The 19,246-nt window shown below is 40.2% G+C and overlaps 1 protein-coding gene across 1 annotated transcript in view; it reads right to left on the reverse strand.

Annotated features, from left to right (window-relative positions):
- SCIN (scinderin) overlaps positions 1-4,568 on the reverse strand; it is a 45,940-nt gene extending 41,372 nt beyond the window's left edge. The window contains exons 1-2 of the mRNA XM_056484442.1: positions 4,311-4,568; positions 641-795 (exon numbers count right to left, since the gene is read on the reverse strand). Of these exons, the coding sequence (XP_056340417.1) occupies positions 641-795; positions 4,311-4,509 (354 nt within the window). The 5' untranslated portion in view covers positions 4,510-4,568. The remainder of the gene's footprint in view (positions 1-640; positions 796-4,310) is intronic.
- Positions 4,569-19,246: the final 14,678 nt, after the last annotated feature.

Consider the following 19,246-nt stretch of genomic DNA (forward strand, 5'->3'; position numbering starts at 1 on the left):
TATTCTCAGGAGATACCTTACTTTATTGTTAAAAAAACCTCACAGGTGTTGCAAAAAGTTACTTTTCATCTATTCAGCCTCTGGAAGTGACACAAGCACACTGACACCACACCTTCCCAAAAGCTAAAATTTTTCAAAAAAATTTGGAAGGTTGTTTTATCTCCTTCAGAAAAAACTGCAGTAGGATTGCAAAAGCGTAATTTTTAGATTCAAGTGAATTTCTGGTCTTCTTGACTCTATTCATGTTTCTAACCACTTGAGCACACTGGGTTCTACATTTGAACAAAAATATTTGGTCTGCAAGACAAATTATTTCTGTGAGATTTGACACCTCCCAGACACAGAGAGCTCCTACTGTGAGCACTCTTAGACACGCAAGTATGAAATTTCAGGACAGCTTTATTTTGGGGAAAAAATCTGGGAAAGGTTTTCACATGTCAGAAGAGGCAGTGACAAACAAACTGCTGCTTTTGTACAAGCACTGGGACTCCTGCAGTTTAAGATGCATAATTCAGATCTAAACCCACAAAGCATTAATAAACTATTTTTAAAATCTCCATTTACAAAGAAAAACATTTGATTTTTACATAGGGAAAAATATTACATACAATTTCAAAATGTATTTCAACAGACTCTTTACCTTGTATTTAATTCCTCCTTTGAAGTAACCCACAAACTCAGTAGACTCATACCCTTGAATTTCTCTACTCTGCACAGGCTTTCCTCCTAGATAGTCATCCATTTGAACAGCAAAGATAGCTGCAGCTGTGCTCTCATCCTGGGTGCACTCTTTCCCTGAAATAAGAGGAAAGATGCCAGTAAAGCATTAATATAGTTTTGAATTCTGTTGGAGAAAATATTTCTGCAACAATTGGGCACTGCCTTCAACAGGTTGTATAACCCATGTTTATTTGTAAACAAAGCACTGAAACAACCTTGTTCACCACCACATAACATGATCTTCCAAACCATTTCTTGACTGCTTGTAGAATTGCATTCATAAGAAAAAAAAGAGTGAAAAATAGTGAAGTTCATCTTCTCTTAGAATCTTCAAACAAAAGAATAATTTGAGCATGGCAAGTGTCAGCTGTAATGATTTTTAGACTCTTAGCTGAAGTTCAAAGAAACAAAAGTCATGGAAAGGACTGTCTGGATGGTAAGACATACATTTATTCTAAGAACAACTCACCAAGCCATAAAGCCAAAATAATTCAAAAGCAGTCCTCTTAACACTATAATGCCAGCAAGATATTTTGCCTGGTACAGCTGAGAGAAAGAATAGCATCTTTGGAGCTCAGATATTTGCTTCATGAGGTCACACTTTGTTTTGTACCTTATAGAAAATAGCCTATTCACAAGTCTGTGGCAAAATGGCCTCTTGACCTAGTGTGCTGATTCCTGCACGTGCAGAAAATAGGCTGCATATTAAACCAGGTTTCTCAGTAACTATAGGAGAAAAAGGAAAGGTAAGGTCTTCCATTTGGTTCCCAATCACTCCATGACAGAACTTGTAATGTTCCAATATGCTTTCTCAGACCTGGGTACCACCTAAAAGTTGGTGTTAAAGCTTTGGAGGTTTTAGGGGTGTTCTGTTTCTTAGAAAAACAAGTAGGGGTAATCATATCCATTAATACTAGATCCTTCTAAATAATTATTTGCAATCACATAGCAGGGTTCAGGGTTAAAGAAAAATGGTTTTTTGAACAGATAAGAACTACTATCAGACTTGGTCTCATAGCTGTTATGCAATAAAATACTCAGTGAAACTCCATTAAAAAAAAAATAATTAAAAAAATCAAGCATCAGTCCAAGCATAAGTTACTCAAGCTTGTGTGAAAACCAGATTTATCTTACAGTGTAGGGTACAAACAGCTATAAATAAGCCACAATATAAAGGAAAAAACAAGTTTTTGCCAAACAGATCCTGGTTGACATAGACAGACCTTATGACTTCATCTCTGGGGACAAGGGTTAAATAATAGTTTAATAACACCATGCATGATTTTGTTAATGATGCTAAGTGGGGTAGAGCCAATCTCAATAGCACAAGTAGTTTCATACTGGCACAGTGCATGCTGTTTCCATTAATGATGGCTTCAAGTCCAGACAGCTCCCTTAGGATTAGTACAGCTACTGAGGCATCCCTCAAGTGCCAGCAGAGACAACTGAGTCAGGATGTCTGAGCAAGGTTAAAAGTGGATACAGCTGCAGCAAAACAGATCTGACTGCTTGGCCATGCCAACAATGTTGATACACCCAGGTTGGCTTGCTCAGAAATTATCCAACCTCAACAGCATCAGTGTATGTGAGATACTTGGTTAAACAGCAGCTTTTCCATAGGAAGCTTCAGCATGGCAGAACAAGTGTGGGGTCACTTTACCCATGGGATGCCAGTCACAGCTGAAGACTGTCAGCACTGAGGTCAGAGACCATGCTTCTGTGGTCTAGATTATCTTTTAATCCATTGAGTGTGCCTAAGCAAGAAATCAGGAGCACCTTTGCCACTATGTAACAGGAAAATTTGATGTTGGGGGTCTTTTGTCTGGTCAGAACCCCTTCACACACACAGCTCCCGTATGTGGCTGCCACAATTACATACCATTGATGAGAAGCAGGAGTAGGACTGCTTCAGCAAATGACAAGGCCCTTGTAAGTACCTACGACCACAGTCTGCAGTGTTTCCCCCATCACAATATTTCTTTCTTTATATCCCAAAGTCTGAGTAGTAGTGGCTGCTGCAGCTGTCCAGAGGCACTTATAGGAAGTCTTCAGAAAGATTCTCTTGTGATCTTCCTGGCCCACAGGTTATACAGTCTTTGCATTCAGGGAAAACTTTGGTGTACATAACCATGTGAATCAGTTAAAAATACCAACATGATTCTATGGTTCTTGCCCTGAGTGTGACTGGCTCTCCCAATACTCCTTGTTTGACGTCCTGGTCTCTTGTTGCTATTAAATGTGCAGCAGTGTTTGGGATTTTCCCACCCCACTGCTGAGGTATTTTGCAAGTAGGGTTTTGCCAGCAGTGAGCCTCCCTGCTGTCACCTTGCCAGCTGCACAACAGGGGTGCCCAGGTCGCCTGAAGCCATTTACACTATTTCATAGATATATCAGCACAACATGTGCATCAATGTGTATAAATAAAGCTCTTCAGCCACCAGCAATGAGGTTTTAATTGCTGCAAATGTCAGTCACTGTTCTACTTCCCTTCCCAAGGGCTGCAAGCAGTCCTTAACTCACTCCCTGTGATGTCTACTAGACCTTCACTAAAACACGGGTAGTTCCAGCTTCATTAACAAAGCTCTATGCAGCCAAACCCTGCTACTAATTAGCAGCACTGCTGACAAAGTCTCTGCCAAAATTCATCCACACTGCCATCTATGATTATACTGTTACCAGAGACAGACACTATCCTGCTTGCCAGCTGAAAAACTCCAAAAACATGCAAAATTCAACACTCAAACATCTATGCAGAAACAATCCCAGCTTTATCTACAATTATTTTTCAATGCATGAAAAAATATGAGAACTGCAGCAACTCAAGCACATTAATGTTAATACACCTATCTTTTCGTGCATTCATTGAGATGATAGCCTACAAACACAAACTTGTTGGTGAAACAAGCAAAAAAGTAGTAAGTTTCAAGCAAGCTAAACAGCAAACACTACGGCAGGATGACTCTGTGGACAGATGGGGAAGTCACATGAAACCTCCAGGAGATGAGGAAATCATGTAAAACACAACCTTATGTCAGGCATCAGCTCCGATGTAAAGTGGGCTAGTCAAGGTAGAAGGCAAAAAGACATCGGTCCAGTTCTAATTTCAGTAGGCTGCCAGACTGATATTAACGAGGTTTTAAAGAAAACCCGGTGTCTTTGGACATGATCTCTGTACCATCAGAAAGCAAAACTAATCCAGCTGGAAAAGGCACACGCAGACACTAACCAGGGCAACACCACAGGGAGAGGGCCAAGAGGACATTTTCATCCACATGGAAACAAAGGCAAGAAAACTTTTCATGCGAAGGAAGGCAGGATTTCACTCCAGAACCGCTGTCGGGCGCAGCCAAGATTTAACACTTCAGTACTTTTCTGCCATACCCCACTGCCCCACCACCGAGCCCCTCAGCACGGGGAGGGACGGCGCTCGGCAGCACCCCGATCCCTGGTGGCAGCCCCACTCCCACGCCACTCGGGTATCCCTCCTGGAAGCCTCGCACCCGCAGCTTGCGGAGGAAGGCGGGGAAAGCCCCTGGAGCCCAGAGCCCCTCCGGCAGCAGCAGCAGCAGCAGGGGCTGCCCTGCCCCTACCCAGCCAGTAGTGCAGGCGGTAGGCGACGCCGTCCCCGCGGCGCTCCGTGCGCAGCACCAGGTACGCGTCCCCAACGAAGAAGTCTCCGTGGAGGCTCGGCGGCACCGGCACCAGCTCCAGCCGCTCGACACGCCACACCTGCAGCCCGCTGTGCCGCCCGGCCTCGGCGAACGCCGGCGAGGGCCGCTCGGGAGCCATGGCTGCGAGGGGATGAGCGGCGGAGCCCGCAGCGCCCGGTTATAGCGCGGGGAGCGGGGCGGGGCGGCGCTGGGCGGTGCGCGGCCGAGCGGAGCCGAGCGGAGCCGAGAGATGCCCCTGTCCCAGCCCTGCCCCTGTCCCTATCCTTGTCCCTGCCCCTGTCCCTGTCCCTGTCCTAGCCCTGTCCCTGTCCCAATCCCTGTCCCTGTCCCAATCCCTGTCCCTGCCCCTGTCCGAGCCCTGCCCCTGTCCCTATCCTTGCCCTTGCCCCTGCCCCTGTCCCAGCCCTGCGCCTGTCCCTGCCCCGTCCCTGCCCCGTCCCTGTCCGTGTCCCAGCCCTGCCCGCCCAGTTATTCCTTTCCAACACGCCTGTAAAACAAACTCACCGGGAATCCCTTTTGCTTCCGCGCCCAGCGCCGTAGCGGGGGTGTTATAAAAATATCACCCACCCTCACTGTAAACAGAGAATGTTTCTCCATTCTAAAATAATAGGTGAAAACCTCAGAAAAGACAAGAAAGAAGAGTACAAGCGGGCTAATCCAGTGTCTGTGCGTGTTGTAGCATTGTGCTGTTTGCTTCTATAATTATCACATCTGCTTTGTATGAACTGCTCATACCAAAATACAAAGAGTTTCTATTCTACAGCTCGCACTTGTGGGTTTTTCATCCCCGGCTGGAATGGCAGAGCACAGCTCTCATTCACCCAGTAATCTCATTTCTTTTGTTCAACACTGATAGGAATCTTTCTGGGGGGAAGGAGGGGGGGAATCTTTCATTTGGGATTCCAGATGAAGCCCAGAATTTTTATAATTTTCCTTTTCTCAGAAAATGTTAAAGAGGTCTGCTGGTGTTTTTCTAAAACGGTGCAGCAGCCCAAAAAGTTTTAAACTCAATTCCTACTTGTCTGTCTCCTTTATAAATGTTTGGTGCACAATGACAATTGCAGTTTTCATTGCAATATGAAAATTACAGCAAATCACTGTTTTCCATCTAATGTATTGGGTACAATACAAGCAGATGCAGTGCAAACTATCAGTATATCAAAAGATACATTTCAGAAGAGGTTTTGTTTAGCTTCATCATCTTATCCACCTGGATGAGTTTTGAAGCTCCTAATTTCCCCACTGGGTTGCCAAGTTAATACAAGAGTGCAAGAATCCACCCACAGGCAAATCAGGGCTCCCTCAGCAAGTGGGAGAGGCACTGCTCAAAGCAACAAAGCAGCTGGAGAGCATCTTTGCTGGTAAAAAAAAAAAAGTACACCACAACTAAGAAATTCATGTAACTATTCGTGTAACTATCTTCCCATCTTCTCTTTATACTGTCTTGATGCAAAAGATGACCTTACACGGTGTGTATCCACTATCATCTCCCATTTTAGTGGGCACCCTCTCATCAGTTTGCCAGACAGATGTTGCCAAAAAATTCCAGCAGTTCCAGTTTCAATATAGTATCAGAATATTTTGAAAAATTCAAAAGTGATTTCTCAAATTTGTCCTCACATTTATGCCAATTGTTCTTCTGTTCACTTTTACTCACTTAATAACACTAAGCAGAATTGCATGCCTTTTTGTATTGTTGTGCATTAATTTGCTTCAGTGAGGGTAGAAGTTACCACATACTCTATAATTGTATGGGTTTATTATTTCTTCTGAAGTTGTCCAGGTGAACCACTTTGCAATTGTTCTGTTTTGCCCATACAGGAGCTCAAACCAGCCCAGTGTTACTCAGCCTCATGTCTCCTACATGTTCTACTTTTCTGGCCAAGATAAAGTTGTTCGTGCACAGATTGCACAGAATAGATTGGTTAAATTTATCTCTCCTTATTACAGCTTCAAATTTTAAATCTACAGACTTAATACTGAACTAAATGGAATGCCTCTTGCTGGCATGAGATGCATGCTGTTTGTTTAGCATTGACCATTCCCAGTATCACACACCAATGGACAAAGGTTAAAGACACAAGAACAGTTTAATTGCTTTGTCTCAGTGTCTGTGGCACTACCCAGACACAAAGGATGTTAGTACTCACAGCAGTTTTCTCATGCCTGAGTTTGTCTTACTAGGATTATGTAATCTCTTACTGGCTGCTGGCAAAAAAAAAACTTGGATTGAAGTTTGTATCCTAAGTGCCAGGATACTTGTTTGTACTCTTCAATTTAATTTAATTTTTGACGGTTTGCAAATCTTGCTTTTGCAATCTCACTTCTAATGAAAGTTGTAATGTCTTCTGTCTTCATCCATCCTTTTTTGTAGCAAGCATAAGAACTAACATTCATGTTTACATGACAGATTTTAATACATTTTTAAATAATCAAGAACTTTCTAACATGGTTAATCAAAAGTGAAATTTTGGAGTATCTTAAAAGTTGCACATTCAGAAAGAATATTTATAATTACTTTTTATGTGCTTTTGCATGTCCTTTAACATAGCAATTGGAGAGGACTAAAAATAACATTGCTTTTGTGACTCAGAAGTCCTTGGTCAAATAGTAATTACTACATTCATTAGAAATTGCACTGTAATGGAATTTTAGATTATCTCAAGATTTAAAAAAAATTTTTTCTAATTTACTGAAGATTATATCTTGCTGATAAACTGTGGCTTTCTCAGAAGGATGGCAAAGGCCTAGCACTGTTTCAGCTTGTGGTGGCAAGGAGAAATAATTTTGCGTCACACATTTTCCTCGGCCGGATGTAGCAGTTGGCTGCTGTCACAGCCCAGGAGACACTCAGGGGGTAAAGATGCAGCTTTCTGCTTGAGGTATGGCCAACTTTAAATACCTGTCTTTTTCCCAAGTCCTGATAGATCACACAGAAGTGTTAGAAGATGTTTGTGCTCCTCATCTAGTCCTTGAAAAAGCAGTTTCAGTGTATTGAATTTAAAGCTATAATGTGACTCAAAGAATTCAAGGATTTATGAAAAACTTTGCCATTTAATTTTGCTCATTTATTTCCTAAGTATTTTGTTATATTGAATAAGGGATATTTTTCCCCTCAAAGTATTGTTGTCATATACTGCATACATGCAGAGCGTGTGTGCATGCACCAGAATACCAAAATACAATGTCCTGAGTTCTGATTTTTGTCCCAGTTAGGGGAAAGGTTCACAAAAACACAAGATGATGTTTCCATGTGACAGACACAAGAAACCTAAAAGGACTCTAAGAAGTTAAGCCCCAGCATCTTTCCCAGCAGGAGTAACTTTCAGTTTATACAAAGTCTAAGGCTTAAGTTCTACAAAGCCTGACTTACAGTTCCAGGAGCTAACAATGGGAGGAATGAAAAGGAATGAAAGGGGAGAGAATAGTTTGAAATATCTCATATGTCTCCTTCTACAAAGCTTGTTCCTTCTTCACCACAATTGGCAAATGCCCTCCTGACCTCTATAACCATACCTAAGCAAGAGGATTACACATGTTTAGTTTTGCCTCTAGTTTCATATGACAAAGTTTGCTGTACATGGTATGTGTCAAAAGCACACTCTTGTCCAAACAGTCACAGAAGTCAAGCTCTGTTCTCATCTATCCTGTTGCTGAATCAACGGTTATTAATAGGTTTAGCCTAAATGGAGCAAGTCAGTTCCAAGATCTGAGCTAAATTCTTATTGAAATATTCATCTAAAAAGTAATGATTACTGATAATGTAAGAGCTGAAGGAGAATTTGGCCGTACACCTTTGAAAGCCAAGTTATCAAAACAAGATGTGGAATTATGTTACCACTTGCTAATTCTCTCCATTCTCTCATCATCCTTCCATCCTGTGTGGTAACTCAGCTCCAACTGGAGAGAACACACTGAAGAAAGACTGAAATCCAACTTTCCTCTGAATTGGCAAGGTTTGAGTTATGAGGCAGCCAGATGAGAGGTATGAAAAACCTGGCATAAACGTATGAAGTCCTCCTTTACCTTCAAGATAGGAATCTGGTTTTAATCCTTCAATCCACAGCAAATAAAGGGCCTCAGTGTGTAGCTTTGAGGCAGGTGCCTAAGGCAGAGAGAGGGTAGGCTCACTGCTGCACTGTGTGCCCCACCTGGCAGCTGGCTGGCTCCTCCCTGCCCAGTGAGCACTGTCACTGCCTGTGGCAGTCCTTGTGCTGCCTGGACAGGCCATGAGGGATTCTCCAGGGGCACCCACCACTCTCACCTGTGCAGGCAAAGACACCACGGGTCCAGCAGCTGAGAAGCTCTGACTCTCCAAACTCATCCTTCAGCAATGGGACTAAGTAGGGCATGTAGAGAAAACCATCTGAGTGTTGGCTGCAGTAACAGAATCTAGGTAAACATTTTTGACACCAGGATAGGAGAAATAAAGTGTTAATTATGAAGTATGTTATAGCTCCCTGAATTTTTCTTATGTTCTTCCCTTGAAATATTCAATGAGCAGCATAAATGTTTAATCAAGAAATTCTGGTTTTATGTTAATCTCAAGCCACAGTATTATAGCATTATTTATTATATTTCAAGAAGTCACAGAGAAGGAATTGAAGCACTCTTTCAAAAATCACCTATCTTCCAAAAGACAGAAGGTCTCCTTTATATTCTGGTGACATGACATTTCATATGATAATCGTGAGATTAGATAAGATTTAGATAAATATGTTCTCAGGCTCATCATTTTACCCATCTTGACTATCTAGATAGAGAAATGTTGCCATGATTCTCATCAATGATTAATCATCCTGTCCACATTACGTGCTCATTTGGCCTACCAAAGGAATAAATCATGCTGTTCTCTATGTGGCCCAGTAAGTTTCACCAAGACCATCCCACGGATCCTTAAGCTTACTTTCTTATATTTAAATATAGTGGTCTCAAGTTTTATGGGGAAAATATCCAGCCCTTTTCAAAAAGTTCAAATTTCAGTGGATTGGTGTATGTTTATTTAAACTAGAAAAATGGAAAGGCCATTCTTTATTGAGAAATATTCAGAAGTACTGACCAGAAGGTATTTGTCAGAAATTTTAATTAAAACAAGACTATTTTATATTAGGTGATACCTTTGATTATTGCTACAAAGCCTCTTTCACCTGCCTTTATCAATTTCCACAGTATTGCTGGGACGCAGGTGTACACTGCTTTGTGAAAAAAATATTGCATAGGATGGATAGAAATTAAACCTGATTTCTGCATTTATGTATTTAATCATGTAGAAAAGTTCAAATACATAGGCTAAAGAGAGCTACTATAAGGTGGTTACAGAATTTGTCTGCATAGACTGATATTCTTTAACTCTCAAAGAGTATGATTATCCATTTTGGAATTGAAAATACTGTAAATCTGGTCTGACTATAATTTCCTAATTATATTTTGTGTGCTAAGAAATGATAATGTAAGCTTCTTATTTCTATATTGCAGCTACAGGTTTTGACAACAGCTTAAGTTATTTTTGAATACTTGGAAAAGAGGGACAAGGAAACAGCCACACTTCCATTTACCATCAGTGCAGTAATTAGCATGGTTAAAAGCATCTAAATAAAACTGAGGAAGAGAAAAGAGAAAGAGAGTTTTACTCAGAAACAAGAATTCAAGAACAATTTGAAGAAAGCACAGTCGTCTTCTGGACCCATTTATTAAATATGCAACATCCACTAAGGTCAAACTCTCCAACAAGAGGTCCTTAAATCTGTTTCCATTGGCACTCTGGAGGAGTGCCAATGGAAATATTGGATATGGCAGTACAGAGAGTGCAGAGAACCCAGGGGAATCAATCTTCTCCATCTGTATAAACCAGTGGCTCTTCTATATGTTTACTCAAAAAAAGGAAAGTGGTAACAATCAAATCTATAGAAAAGTGGTAATAAGCACAACTGCTGGTAGTTGTATAAACTGAAGGAAGATTTCAATTTAATATTTTTCATTGCATTCTTAAATAGTAGATGTTTCCCTTATTTTCTTGATACTAACTTGTCTGAGAAGGTTGCTGAAATTAATATAGAAAGGAACAATCATTGTGCAATGTTAAACTAAGATCCTCAGAAAAGGATATTTTTTAATAAGCTTCTAATTATAGGTGTGTTTTGACATAAATTTATTCTGAGATAGCTTTTTCTCTTGCATGAAAACCATGTCAATGCCTTTTATGCAGTTAAAGGTGCTGGGTGTGAGAAGCAGAGTACTCACACCATGTGCATCTTTTACCCCCATTTAGCAAGTAGCTCCTCTGAATTCTCACTGAAGGAATAATCTGATTCATTGTAGCTGATTTCAGTGGTAGATATCCATGCAATAGGCCAAATTCTATATTTCAGGCAAGGCAGTCATAAGATTATTTAACCATGAATAAAAATAGGATTTAAGCTTCTTTAAGCTTTTAAAAATTTTCAGAATAACAAGGTTCACTGTAATAGTATGGCTGTTTTCTAAATAGAGAGTAGCTTGTCATTTTCATCAAATCTCACACATATCTGAAGCAGAAAAGAAGGGGAGAAAAAGAGGAAGACTTTCTCTTTTCTGACTTTGTAAAAAAAAAAGATTTCTTGGGTTTATTACAGCAGCTTGAGAAAATAAACATTTTCTGGACTGTTCAAAATATCCAGTTCTTACCAAGCTCATATAGGAAAGTGCTTATGCCTCACATTTATTTTTTAAGCACACGTGTATTGTCATATTTTCATTTATGAAAGTGGTTTTAAACTCTCCAAGAATAACACATTTGAGGATTATGAACTTTGTTACTGTGTGTCAGCATTTATGTATTAGCCAAGTTGCCAACACAACACTAAGATTACCAACAAAAGCTCTGTCACAGCATTTTATAGTTAATAGTTTCAGCACTGCTTCAGTTTCAGCAGGGCAGCAAAGCTTCCTTGATCAGCAGTCCCCAATTACATGAGTAGTTTCTAAGATCACCAACATTTATTTGGGGTCAGCCCATTGAATTTAAGAGACCTGAAAGTGAAATTCTCTGAAGAGCAAAGGCATCCATACATCTGGTTCTACATCATCTGGGGCACTAGATTTATAAAATTAACTTCTCCCTTTTCTCTGAGGTATTGAAAGTATACTAATTTGCCAAAAAGCTGCTGACATTTGCAATTCTGCTGAAGGCAGCTTCTAAAATAATTATCTCTTGGTAGCCCACGTTCAAGATGGGATCTTGGTATTGCTCAAGAAGTCTACAGAAAGATCTATTTTAAATCTAATTCCTGTTTCAAGAGTCTGAGACATACTTACTGGAAAAGGACCCCAACCTCTTTGTTTTCTGATTAGCACTGTACCAAGAAAGCATGGAGGTGCCGTGAGATTAAATGTTGACCTGCCAGCAGGTTTTTTTTGAAGCTGCTTTTGCAAGGCTATTGTTAGGCTTTTTTGCCACTCATCAGGTGCAAGAAAGTCTGAAGAACACACATTTCCTACCAACTGAAGTCTGATTAGTAAATCATACATGTCCCTCAGCCTTAGATGCCAATGCAAAAGTTAATCCTATAGGAATCAATACACCTTCTTAGTGCCATGATTTGAAGAGCCTATTATCCTAGAGAAGGCATGTCCTCAGGGACACAGTGCATTATCTTTGCAGACACTGTTCTCCTGATTCCTCTTCCTATTTGATTGCCCACTGACAAAGGGCAGATACCAAATAAAATAAAACATAGGGTAAAATGCATAACTGATTTGAAACAGTGAAATGTGCAGTTAATTTACATACTCCCTATCCTAGCTAGCATTAGGCATAACTCTCAAATAAATTAATTTTCTCACTAAGAAAAACTTAAAACCTAATGTCTCTGATATTTTTCATCCCCTTATTTCCTTCATGTTAATAATACGTGGGAATGCTAATGGTAATGACTCAAAACATATGTGAGAGACTGAAATGTTAATGGTAATGACTCAAAACAATGGGCCATTTGCAAAAGCCACAGAGTGCTCTGGTGACCTGGGGCACAGCAGCCATCCTCATGCAGAGGGAGTGCACATCCACCACAGAGGCTACAAGCTGGGGTTTGAGCAAGTTAAAGGAAGAGGCCAATAACAAGCAGATCCTGCAAGGTGTGACAGTGCTTTTTATCATGCCAATGCTCTCTCTTAGATAATTGGCTCAGATGTGAAAACTCCTCTCTGGGGAAGTACAGGGACATTCACACAGAGGCCATAATTCACCCAACTATGCTGATGAGCTGTAATGTCTTAGAAGGGGTCATAAACCATCAAAGACCCCAAAAGTGCCCCATGATCCACATGATCACACAGAGTAAAACTTGCCTCAGGAGGAGGTACCTGGGAATTCCCACAAAACCTGAGAGCATGTTAACCCATTCAACTTTGTGTTTTGTGGGCTTTCCCCATCCCCAATGGATCAGGACTGCCACCATCACTCATCAAAATTGCAACCAAGTCTTGCTGCTGGACCCACAGATGGCAACTACATATCTTTCTACTCTTATCCCTTATTTCTTTTCCCTTATACATTTTCTTAAGTGTTATTTTTATGCTTCTTATTATTATAGACAGGAACCAAAATGTCTACAGTGCTTTCCATTGCAACCAAATTGTTCTAAAATAAACCCTACAGATATATATGTATATAAACATTGGTCATTCAGTGTTGTTTCCCTCTAATACACCCCAAGGGATCTATTATCAAGTACCTGGCTTACCCTCCCCTTCTGGGGCTGTAATAAATGCTGTATATACATGTGCTCCCAAAGAGATCTACAGCATTCACTACTTCCAGAATAAAACTGTTGAACAGATACCAAGAAGCCTTTAGCTTCTCTTACAGATCAGTAGTTTAGGTCTTTTCCCCAATCTTCACTTTATCCTATTAAGTTAAATTCCATCCTCCTCCTCTGTGCAATGCTCTGAAGTCTCTGATATTTTCCTGTCATGTTTCCAAGCCTTCTTGACTAGACCTGCTAGAAGACTAGCATAAATGTTATTTGTACCCCAACCATTCTCCATTCCTATATGACTTCTGAGAGTACATTTCTCAAATACATATTTCTAAAGATAAAACCCTAAACAGTACCACAAAAGAATGGGCGACACCCAGTCTTCCAAAACCTACAATGCTGTGAAACTGTGATATCCTGTGTGATGCCAGAACCAGAACAAACAAAACAAACAAACCCTCCCCCACAAACTCCCATTACAATAAAGTCAATAAATAAATTTATAAATTTTGGGCTCTCTTTTGTTCAGTGACATTGCAACAAAAAACTACATGTACAGACAGTGTGCTTGAAATTGCAGTAATGGAAGGCACTTAAGGCTTTATCCTTCCTGGATTTGAGAGAAGTATTTTCCTTGTATTTTTCTTGCTCAATCCAAGGCAGCCAATATGACGCACTTGCACAGCTCCTGCATGGCAGGGCTCACGTTTTGCACAGGCCATGCCAGCCAGTTTTAAAGACACAATCAGAGGGGCATAATCAAAAGGAGGGGTGCATATTGTAACATTTGTTCCAATACATGGCATGATATCCCCTTTCCTTCCTTGCCTTTACCACAAGGTCAGTAAATTTCCTCTGTTGGGAACTACTGTTGTTTGCTATTCTTTGACTTTCTCTGGTTTTAGTTATTTTCACTAGTAACATTTTGTTATTTGCTTTCAAAAGTACATAACAATCAACAAGAACGACTATACTCACAGGAAAAACGCAGGAACACAGCTTTTTATGGCTCTGTGTTTTGGCATTCTACTGGCTGTCATGCAATTACTGTTTTCCTATCCTCTTGAGATTGACATTCAAGAAATAACCATCACTGCTTGACTACCATTTTCTTCAAATAAGCAAGTAAGAGGCAAGTGAAAATAACCTGTTTCTCTTTACCAAGAAAAAAATGATAAGCAAAGAGTCAGTTGAACAACACATTATTACAGATAAGTTTATTTTCCAAAGCATAAATTTAGTACAACCTGCATGACAGACACTTCCTTGATTTACTTTTTCCAGCTAAGAAAAGGCCTCTGTGGAGGAAAAGTAGCACTTCAATGTTATAAAGCTTGATGTTTTAAACAGTTAGAGAATAGATTTTCTGTGTTTCACACACTGTCTGTTGGTTTGTAACTTGAGGAAATCCCAGGGTACTAAAACTAAACTGACTCTTTATGAAAAGAACCATGTACAGGCAGCCTGCAGCCACAGCTGCCTTTCCAGCTATGCACATCCCACTGCCTCTGCCAAAGCCTCCTCCTCACAACTTTTCATCTCCCTCTTCTTTTCCCAGTCTCATCCCTGCTTATTGTTCTTCCCCACAGTACAATATTTAGCCAGAACAGTCTCAGTGCTTCCTGAGCTGTTATAGTGGTTGGTATCAAAGGAAAAGAGGGTATTATTCTCATCTAAGTGAAAGAAGGAATCCCACAATATTTTTCATTTGGCTTCACTCCTTTATTTAGCATTGCACAGGTCTCTATGTGTCTTTTGGGATGCAGTTAGTGCCTTATTACAGATGGTCCCTTATATAAAATAAATAAATATTTTTCTTCATTATATGAACTAAATAGTGCTGTGTTAGCTAACTGCAGTTGTGTTATTAAGGTAATAAAATTACCCTACTGCTATCAGCACAACATGATAAGGTATAATGCAGTGCTCAAAGCAATATTCAGTGGAGCAGAGAAGTATCTAGCAGAAAATTATTTTTCCGGTTTTTTTCCAGTATATTAATTTTAATTGTGGTCAATACAAGATTTTTTTTTTTTATTGCAAACCAACCGGTTGTCTTTACCATCTCTTGTAAATCAGGCCTCAGAAAGATTTTAATAAATAATTCTCTAAATGTTAGATTTTTAATACATTGTTAAGTTGATTATTTAATGTCTTTTTATTATTTTGTTCCCCAGGAAAGGCATAAAATTTGGTATTTCAAAGGCTCAGTGGGACAAAGATATTAACACTTTCAATGGAACTTAAAATTTGATGACCACCTGAATACTCTGGGTGTGTGCAAATATTTTCAAATGTATGCATTTGCCATGGGGGAAGGATATAGAAAAATGTCTTTTAGTTGAACATGGGCATAAATCCATGGTAAAGAATGTGATCAAAGTTATTGAAGCATTGATAGATCTTAGATTAGAATTAGGAGTCACAGGATCACAGAATTAACTAGGCTGGAAAAGAACTTTGAGATCACCAAGTCCAACCTATGACCTAACACCACATTGTAAACTGGACCACGGCCCTAAGTGCCATATCCAGTCTTTTCTTAAAGTCCTGTGTGTAATTTGAACACTGGTTTTAACCTGCATGGTAATCGTCTGAGAGCTCCAGAAATCACAGTGGACACGGCTACATCTAACCCAAAGTACAACAGTTGCAGACATTACATTGAATTTGAAGTATATGGGGGATGGCAGAGGATGTCCTGAGCAGAGACCTTGAAATCTGCTTTATTATAAAGTTTGTTTTATAATAAAAATATATAGGATAAGTTCTATACATATGCAAAATACTAGTATTAATAACTTAGAGGATCTACTGATTTGGCTTTATAGGGTCAGTATGTGTGGGTGACAGATCTGAACATACTTTGTGTAACACTTGGTCCTTCTGGTCATTTATGAAACCACAATATTTACAGTTGACCTGCAAGGCTGCTTCTTCCTTTTAGTATTTCAGAAAGTATCCACATTCTCTCTGCATCTATGTAAGTTGTAGATGTTTTCATAAAGCAGATTCTAAAGAAACAATTTCATAGTGCTGCCTAGAACAAAATAATTCACCTTCATTAAGCCTGTTTCAAAGTACACTGAAGTTAATGGAAAAATACCGACTGACTGGAGCAGATTTTAGATCAGTGACGTTGGTAATGGCTGCTGTGCATTACCTGTATACTGGGCTAAGAGGTGCTCACACTGAAGCTGACCATGTGCCCAAAGGCTAACATAGCTGTCAGCAGCATTTACAGTGCATTTTCACCCCCACAATGAGCATGCCAAAGTAAAGAGAGTGAAGAGATTTTGCCTGTGTGACAAACTGCTGCGGCATGAGAAGAATATCACTTTAGCCACTTCTTGATGAAAAAACCTCACTCCACTTCCTCTGAATTTTGAGAGCTTTGCAACATGAGTCAGAGGAGATGGAGATCAGCCTGAATAGCAACATCTCTGCAGGGCAGTCTCGGGCCCTTTGGACTCTGAATTTTAGTGTGTAACAGGGGCACAAATTGATGCTAATCTGAGGCCAACATGAATAGTTGTCAGAGCACTCTGCTCAGGTGCTGCACTTCCTCCAGGTGTACCTATGAAACAGTGCAATGGGCAACGATGCAGAGACACAGCAGCATGCCAGTGACACTGCATTCCTGCTGGGCACTGCTGGATGCTGCTGCCATGCACCAAGCCAACACTGCAGTGCAAGCAGAACTGCTCTCTGCAGACTCTCTCAATCTCCATGCTGTAAAGCACCACCAGCATTTTCAGATTAAGCCAGTGCACTGTATTGGTAAGCCTGGGTGGGTAATGGGGGCTTCTGTCTGCACTGGATAACAGCTGGATAACAGCACTGCAGCTGCCTTTCACAACAGCTCCAGCTGTGTCACACCCCTGTAGGAATTTGGAAGCAAAAGTATCTGTCCTGCCAGTAGCAGTAATGCTCTTAAAGCTGCTTTCTTGCAAGGATGTGCTGTTGGAAGAAAAAACTTTATACTTCTTCATAGAGTTCTTAACAGGAAAAGCTGGGGTTTTCTTATATATATATATATCACATATGGTAAAGGCATTTAGCATAAACAAAGCAGGTAAACAAAACAAGTCAGCACTTTCAAAAAATTCTCCATTTATATTCTTAAGGTATTTCTTATTGTGTATTTGGGAGTAAAGAGGATTATCCATGCATAGATTTTACTGTAGGTACCTTTGTTTCCTTAATAACCTTTGTACCCCAGAGTGCCCAGCAATTGCACTCTCCTCACTGCAGAGCAGCTCAGTGGTTTTTTTCTGACTCTTTCTAAGTGAAAGAATAAAGTTGCCTAAGCCAGGAAATGAGTGTCTGTAACATGTCCATGTGTCTCACTTTCCACTGCAGATTAGCACAAGAGCTACCTCCATCATAATGAAGACACCCCATTTTTAAAGATGAGGTGTCATTCACAGAGGTTAAAGACAAGTTCGTTCCTCTTTTCCTCATGAGCACTAGAAATGCTTCCACATGTGTTGTAAGAGACCAAATTTACTTGCAAGAGTTTTTCTGAGATTGACTCTTCCCTCAGGCATTTGGGGCAATTAATTAACCTGCTCTGTGCTTCCTTTTCCCCATCTGTCAAAACACCAAGTCAATATAATTCCTTTGAAGGACTTCCATGTGTGTCATTAGATTATACTGTCACTCCTATCACTATGGGGAAGTCTGGCAAAAACTCTGTCATAATCCATGATTAGAACAGATACAATGCTCTTATCTTATGTCTACCAAGCTCTAACAAGAAAGAGCTCCAGATCCTAACAACCTCTGAATTTTAATTTGTCCCAAGCCTTTTAGTTGCCATGCACAGAGAAATCACCTTTTATTGGACTGGGTTTACATGGCATTCAGGAAATGAGTAATTTCCAAGCAGAATGGGGACTTTCATCCTTTCCAAACTGAAATTTGGGGAACTGCAAATTTCAAACAGTGTCTGGAGATTCATTGCAATTGACAGGAAGCTCTCTTGAACAAAAAATGCGCACTTTTTTATTGTCAACATCTTGCACAATTTTTATTTTCAAGAGCTGCATCTGGGGAATCCTGGAGAAATGCCAGCCACCACCACAGTGCACACAGAGCCAGAGGATCCTCACATAAAGGATTTTCACTAGTGTCCCTAGCTTTCCACAGTGGTATATAGCTCACTGTCTTTGGAAAAGGCAAAATATTCCAACATACAATTTTCTGTACTAAATCACTTCCTGGGGTGCATTTACCATGCAGATACACACAGTCTAGAGATTTGTGTCCAAGTATGGCTCTGAGTGCACCTCTAAACCAAAGCCCTCAGCCATGCAGACTATGACTAAAAAGTGCTTCCCCCTGTTGCACTCAACATCCCCACACACTTCTTGGAAAAGGAATTGAAACTACCTGACTGTGAGGAGCTTTCAGCAGTCCATTCCTAGTAATCACAGTCAAGAGCTGAGCAGATGTGTCTATTGAAGGAAGAGGGAATGTATGAGGGTTTATTTTTGCACAATCTGCTGATCCCCAGCTTCTGGGTGCAGAGGACAGGCAGTTTCCAAAGCAAGCTCATTATGGCACTCAGCATCTGTAGTTACCAGGAGCTTGATGGGCTGTACCCTTTCTTTCATCTCCAGATAACTGAGGGGTGGTTAGAGAAAAGAATTAGTGATTTGGAAGTGTTGGTAAGTAATTTTTAGCAACAGTGAGGGGAATTTATTAAGATATAGTAATATTGATTTCAATACTATTTCAGAAATTTGGGCCTAAGGGAAAGAGGTAAAATACTCACTAATATACCAGACAAAGTGCATTTAGTGTGTTTTTAGTCCATGCTGGTATTTACAGTTATATATATGCTATTTTCCCCTCTATGCTCTATTTGTTAATCTTCAGTAATGTAAATGGGAGCTGTTTTATAAGCAAAGGCATTCTGGTTTGGAGATCTCTACATTTAAGAGTTTGGTATGTATATATAAACCATAAAAACATCCACCCAGCATCTGCTTATTCTGAAATAGCCTGTGTCTTTGTACAGTCTAATACACTCACCTTGATTCCTAAAAGTGAATTGCCACATGCAATACTGTGTAATTTTCTGCTAGAGGCTGAAATAAGAAAATGTTCTACTAC

This window comes from Oenanthe melanoleuca, chromosome 2 (assembly GCF_029582105.1).
Source record: "Oenanthe melanoleuca isolate GR-GAL-2019-014 chromosome 2, OMel1.0, whole genome shotgun sequence".
Lineage (NCBI taxonomy): Eukaryota > Metazoa > Chordata > Aves > Passeriformes > Muscicapidae > Oenanthe > Oenanthe melanoleuca.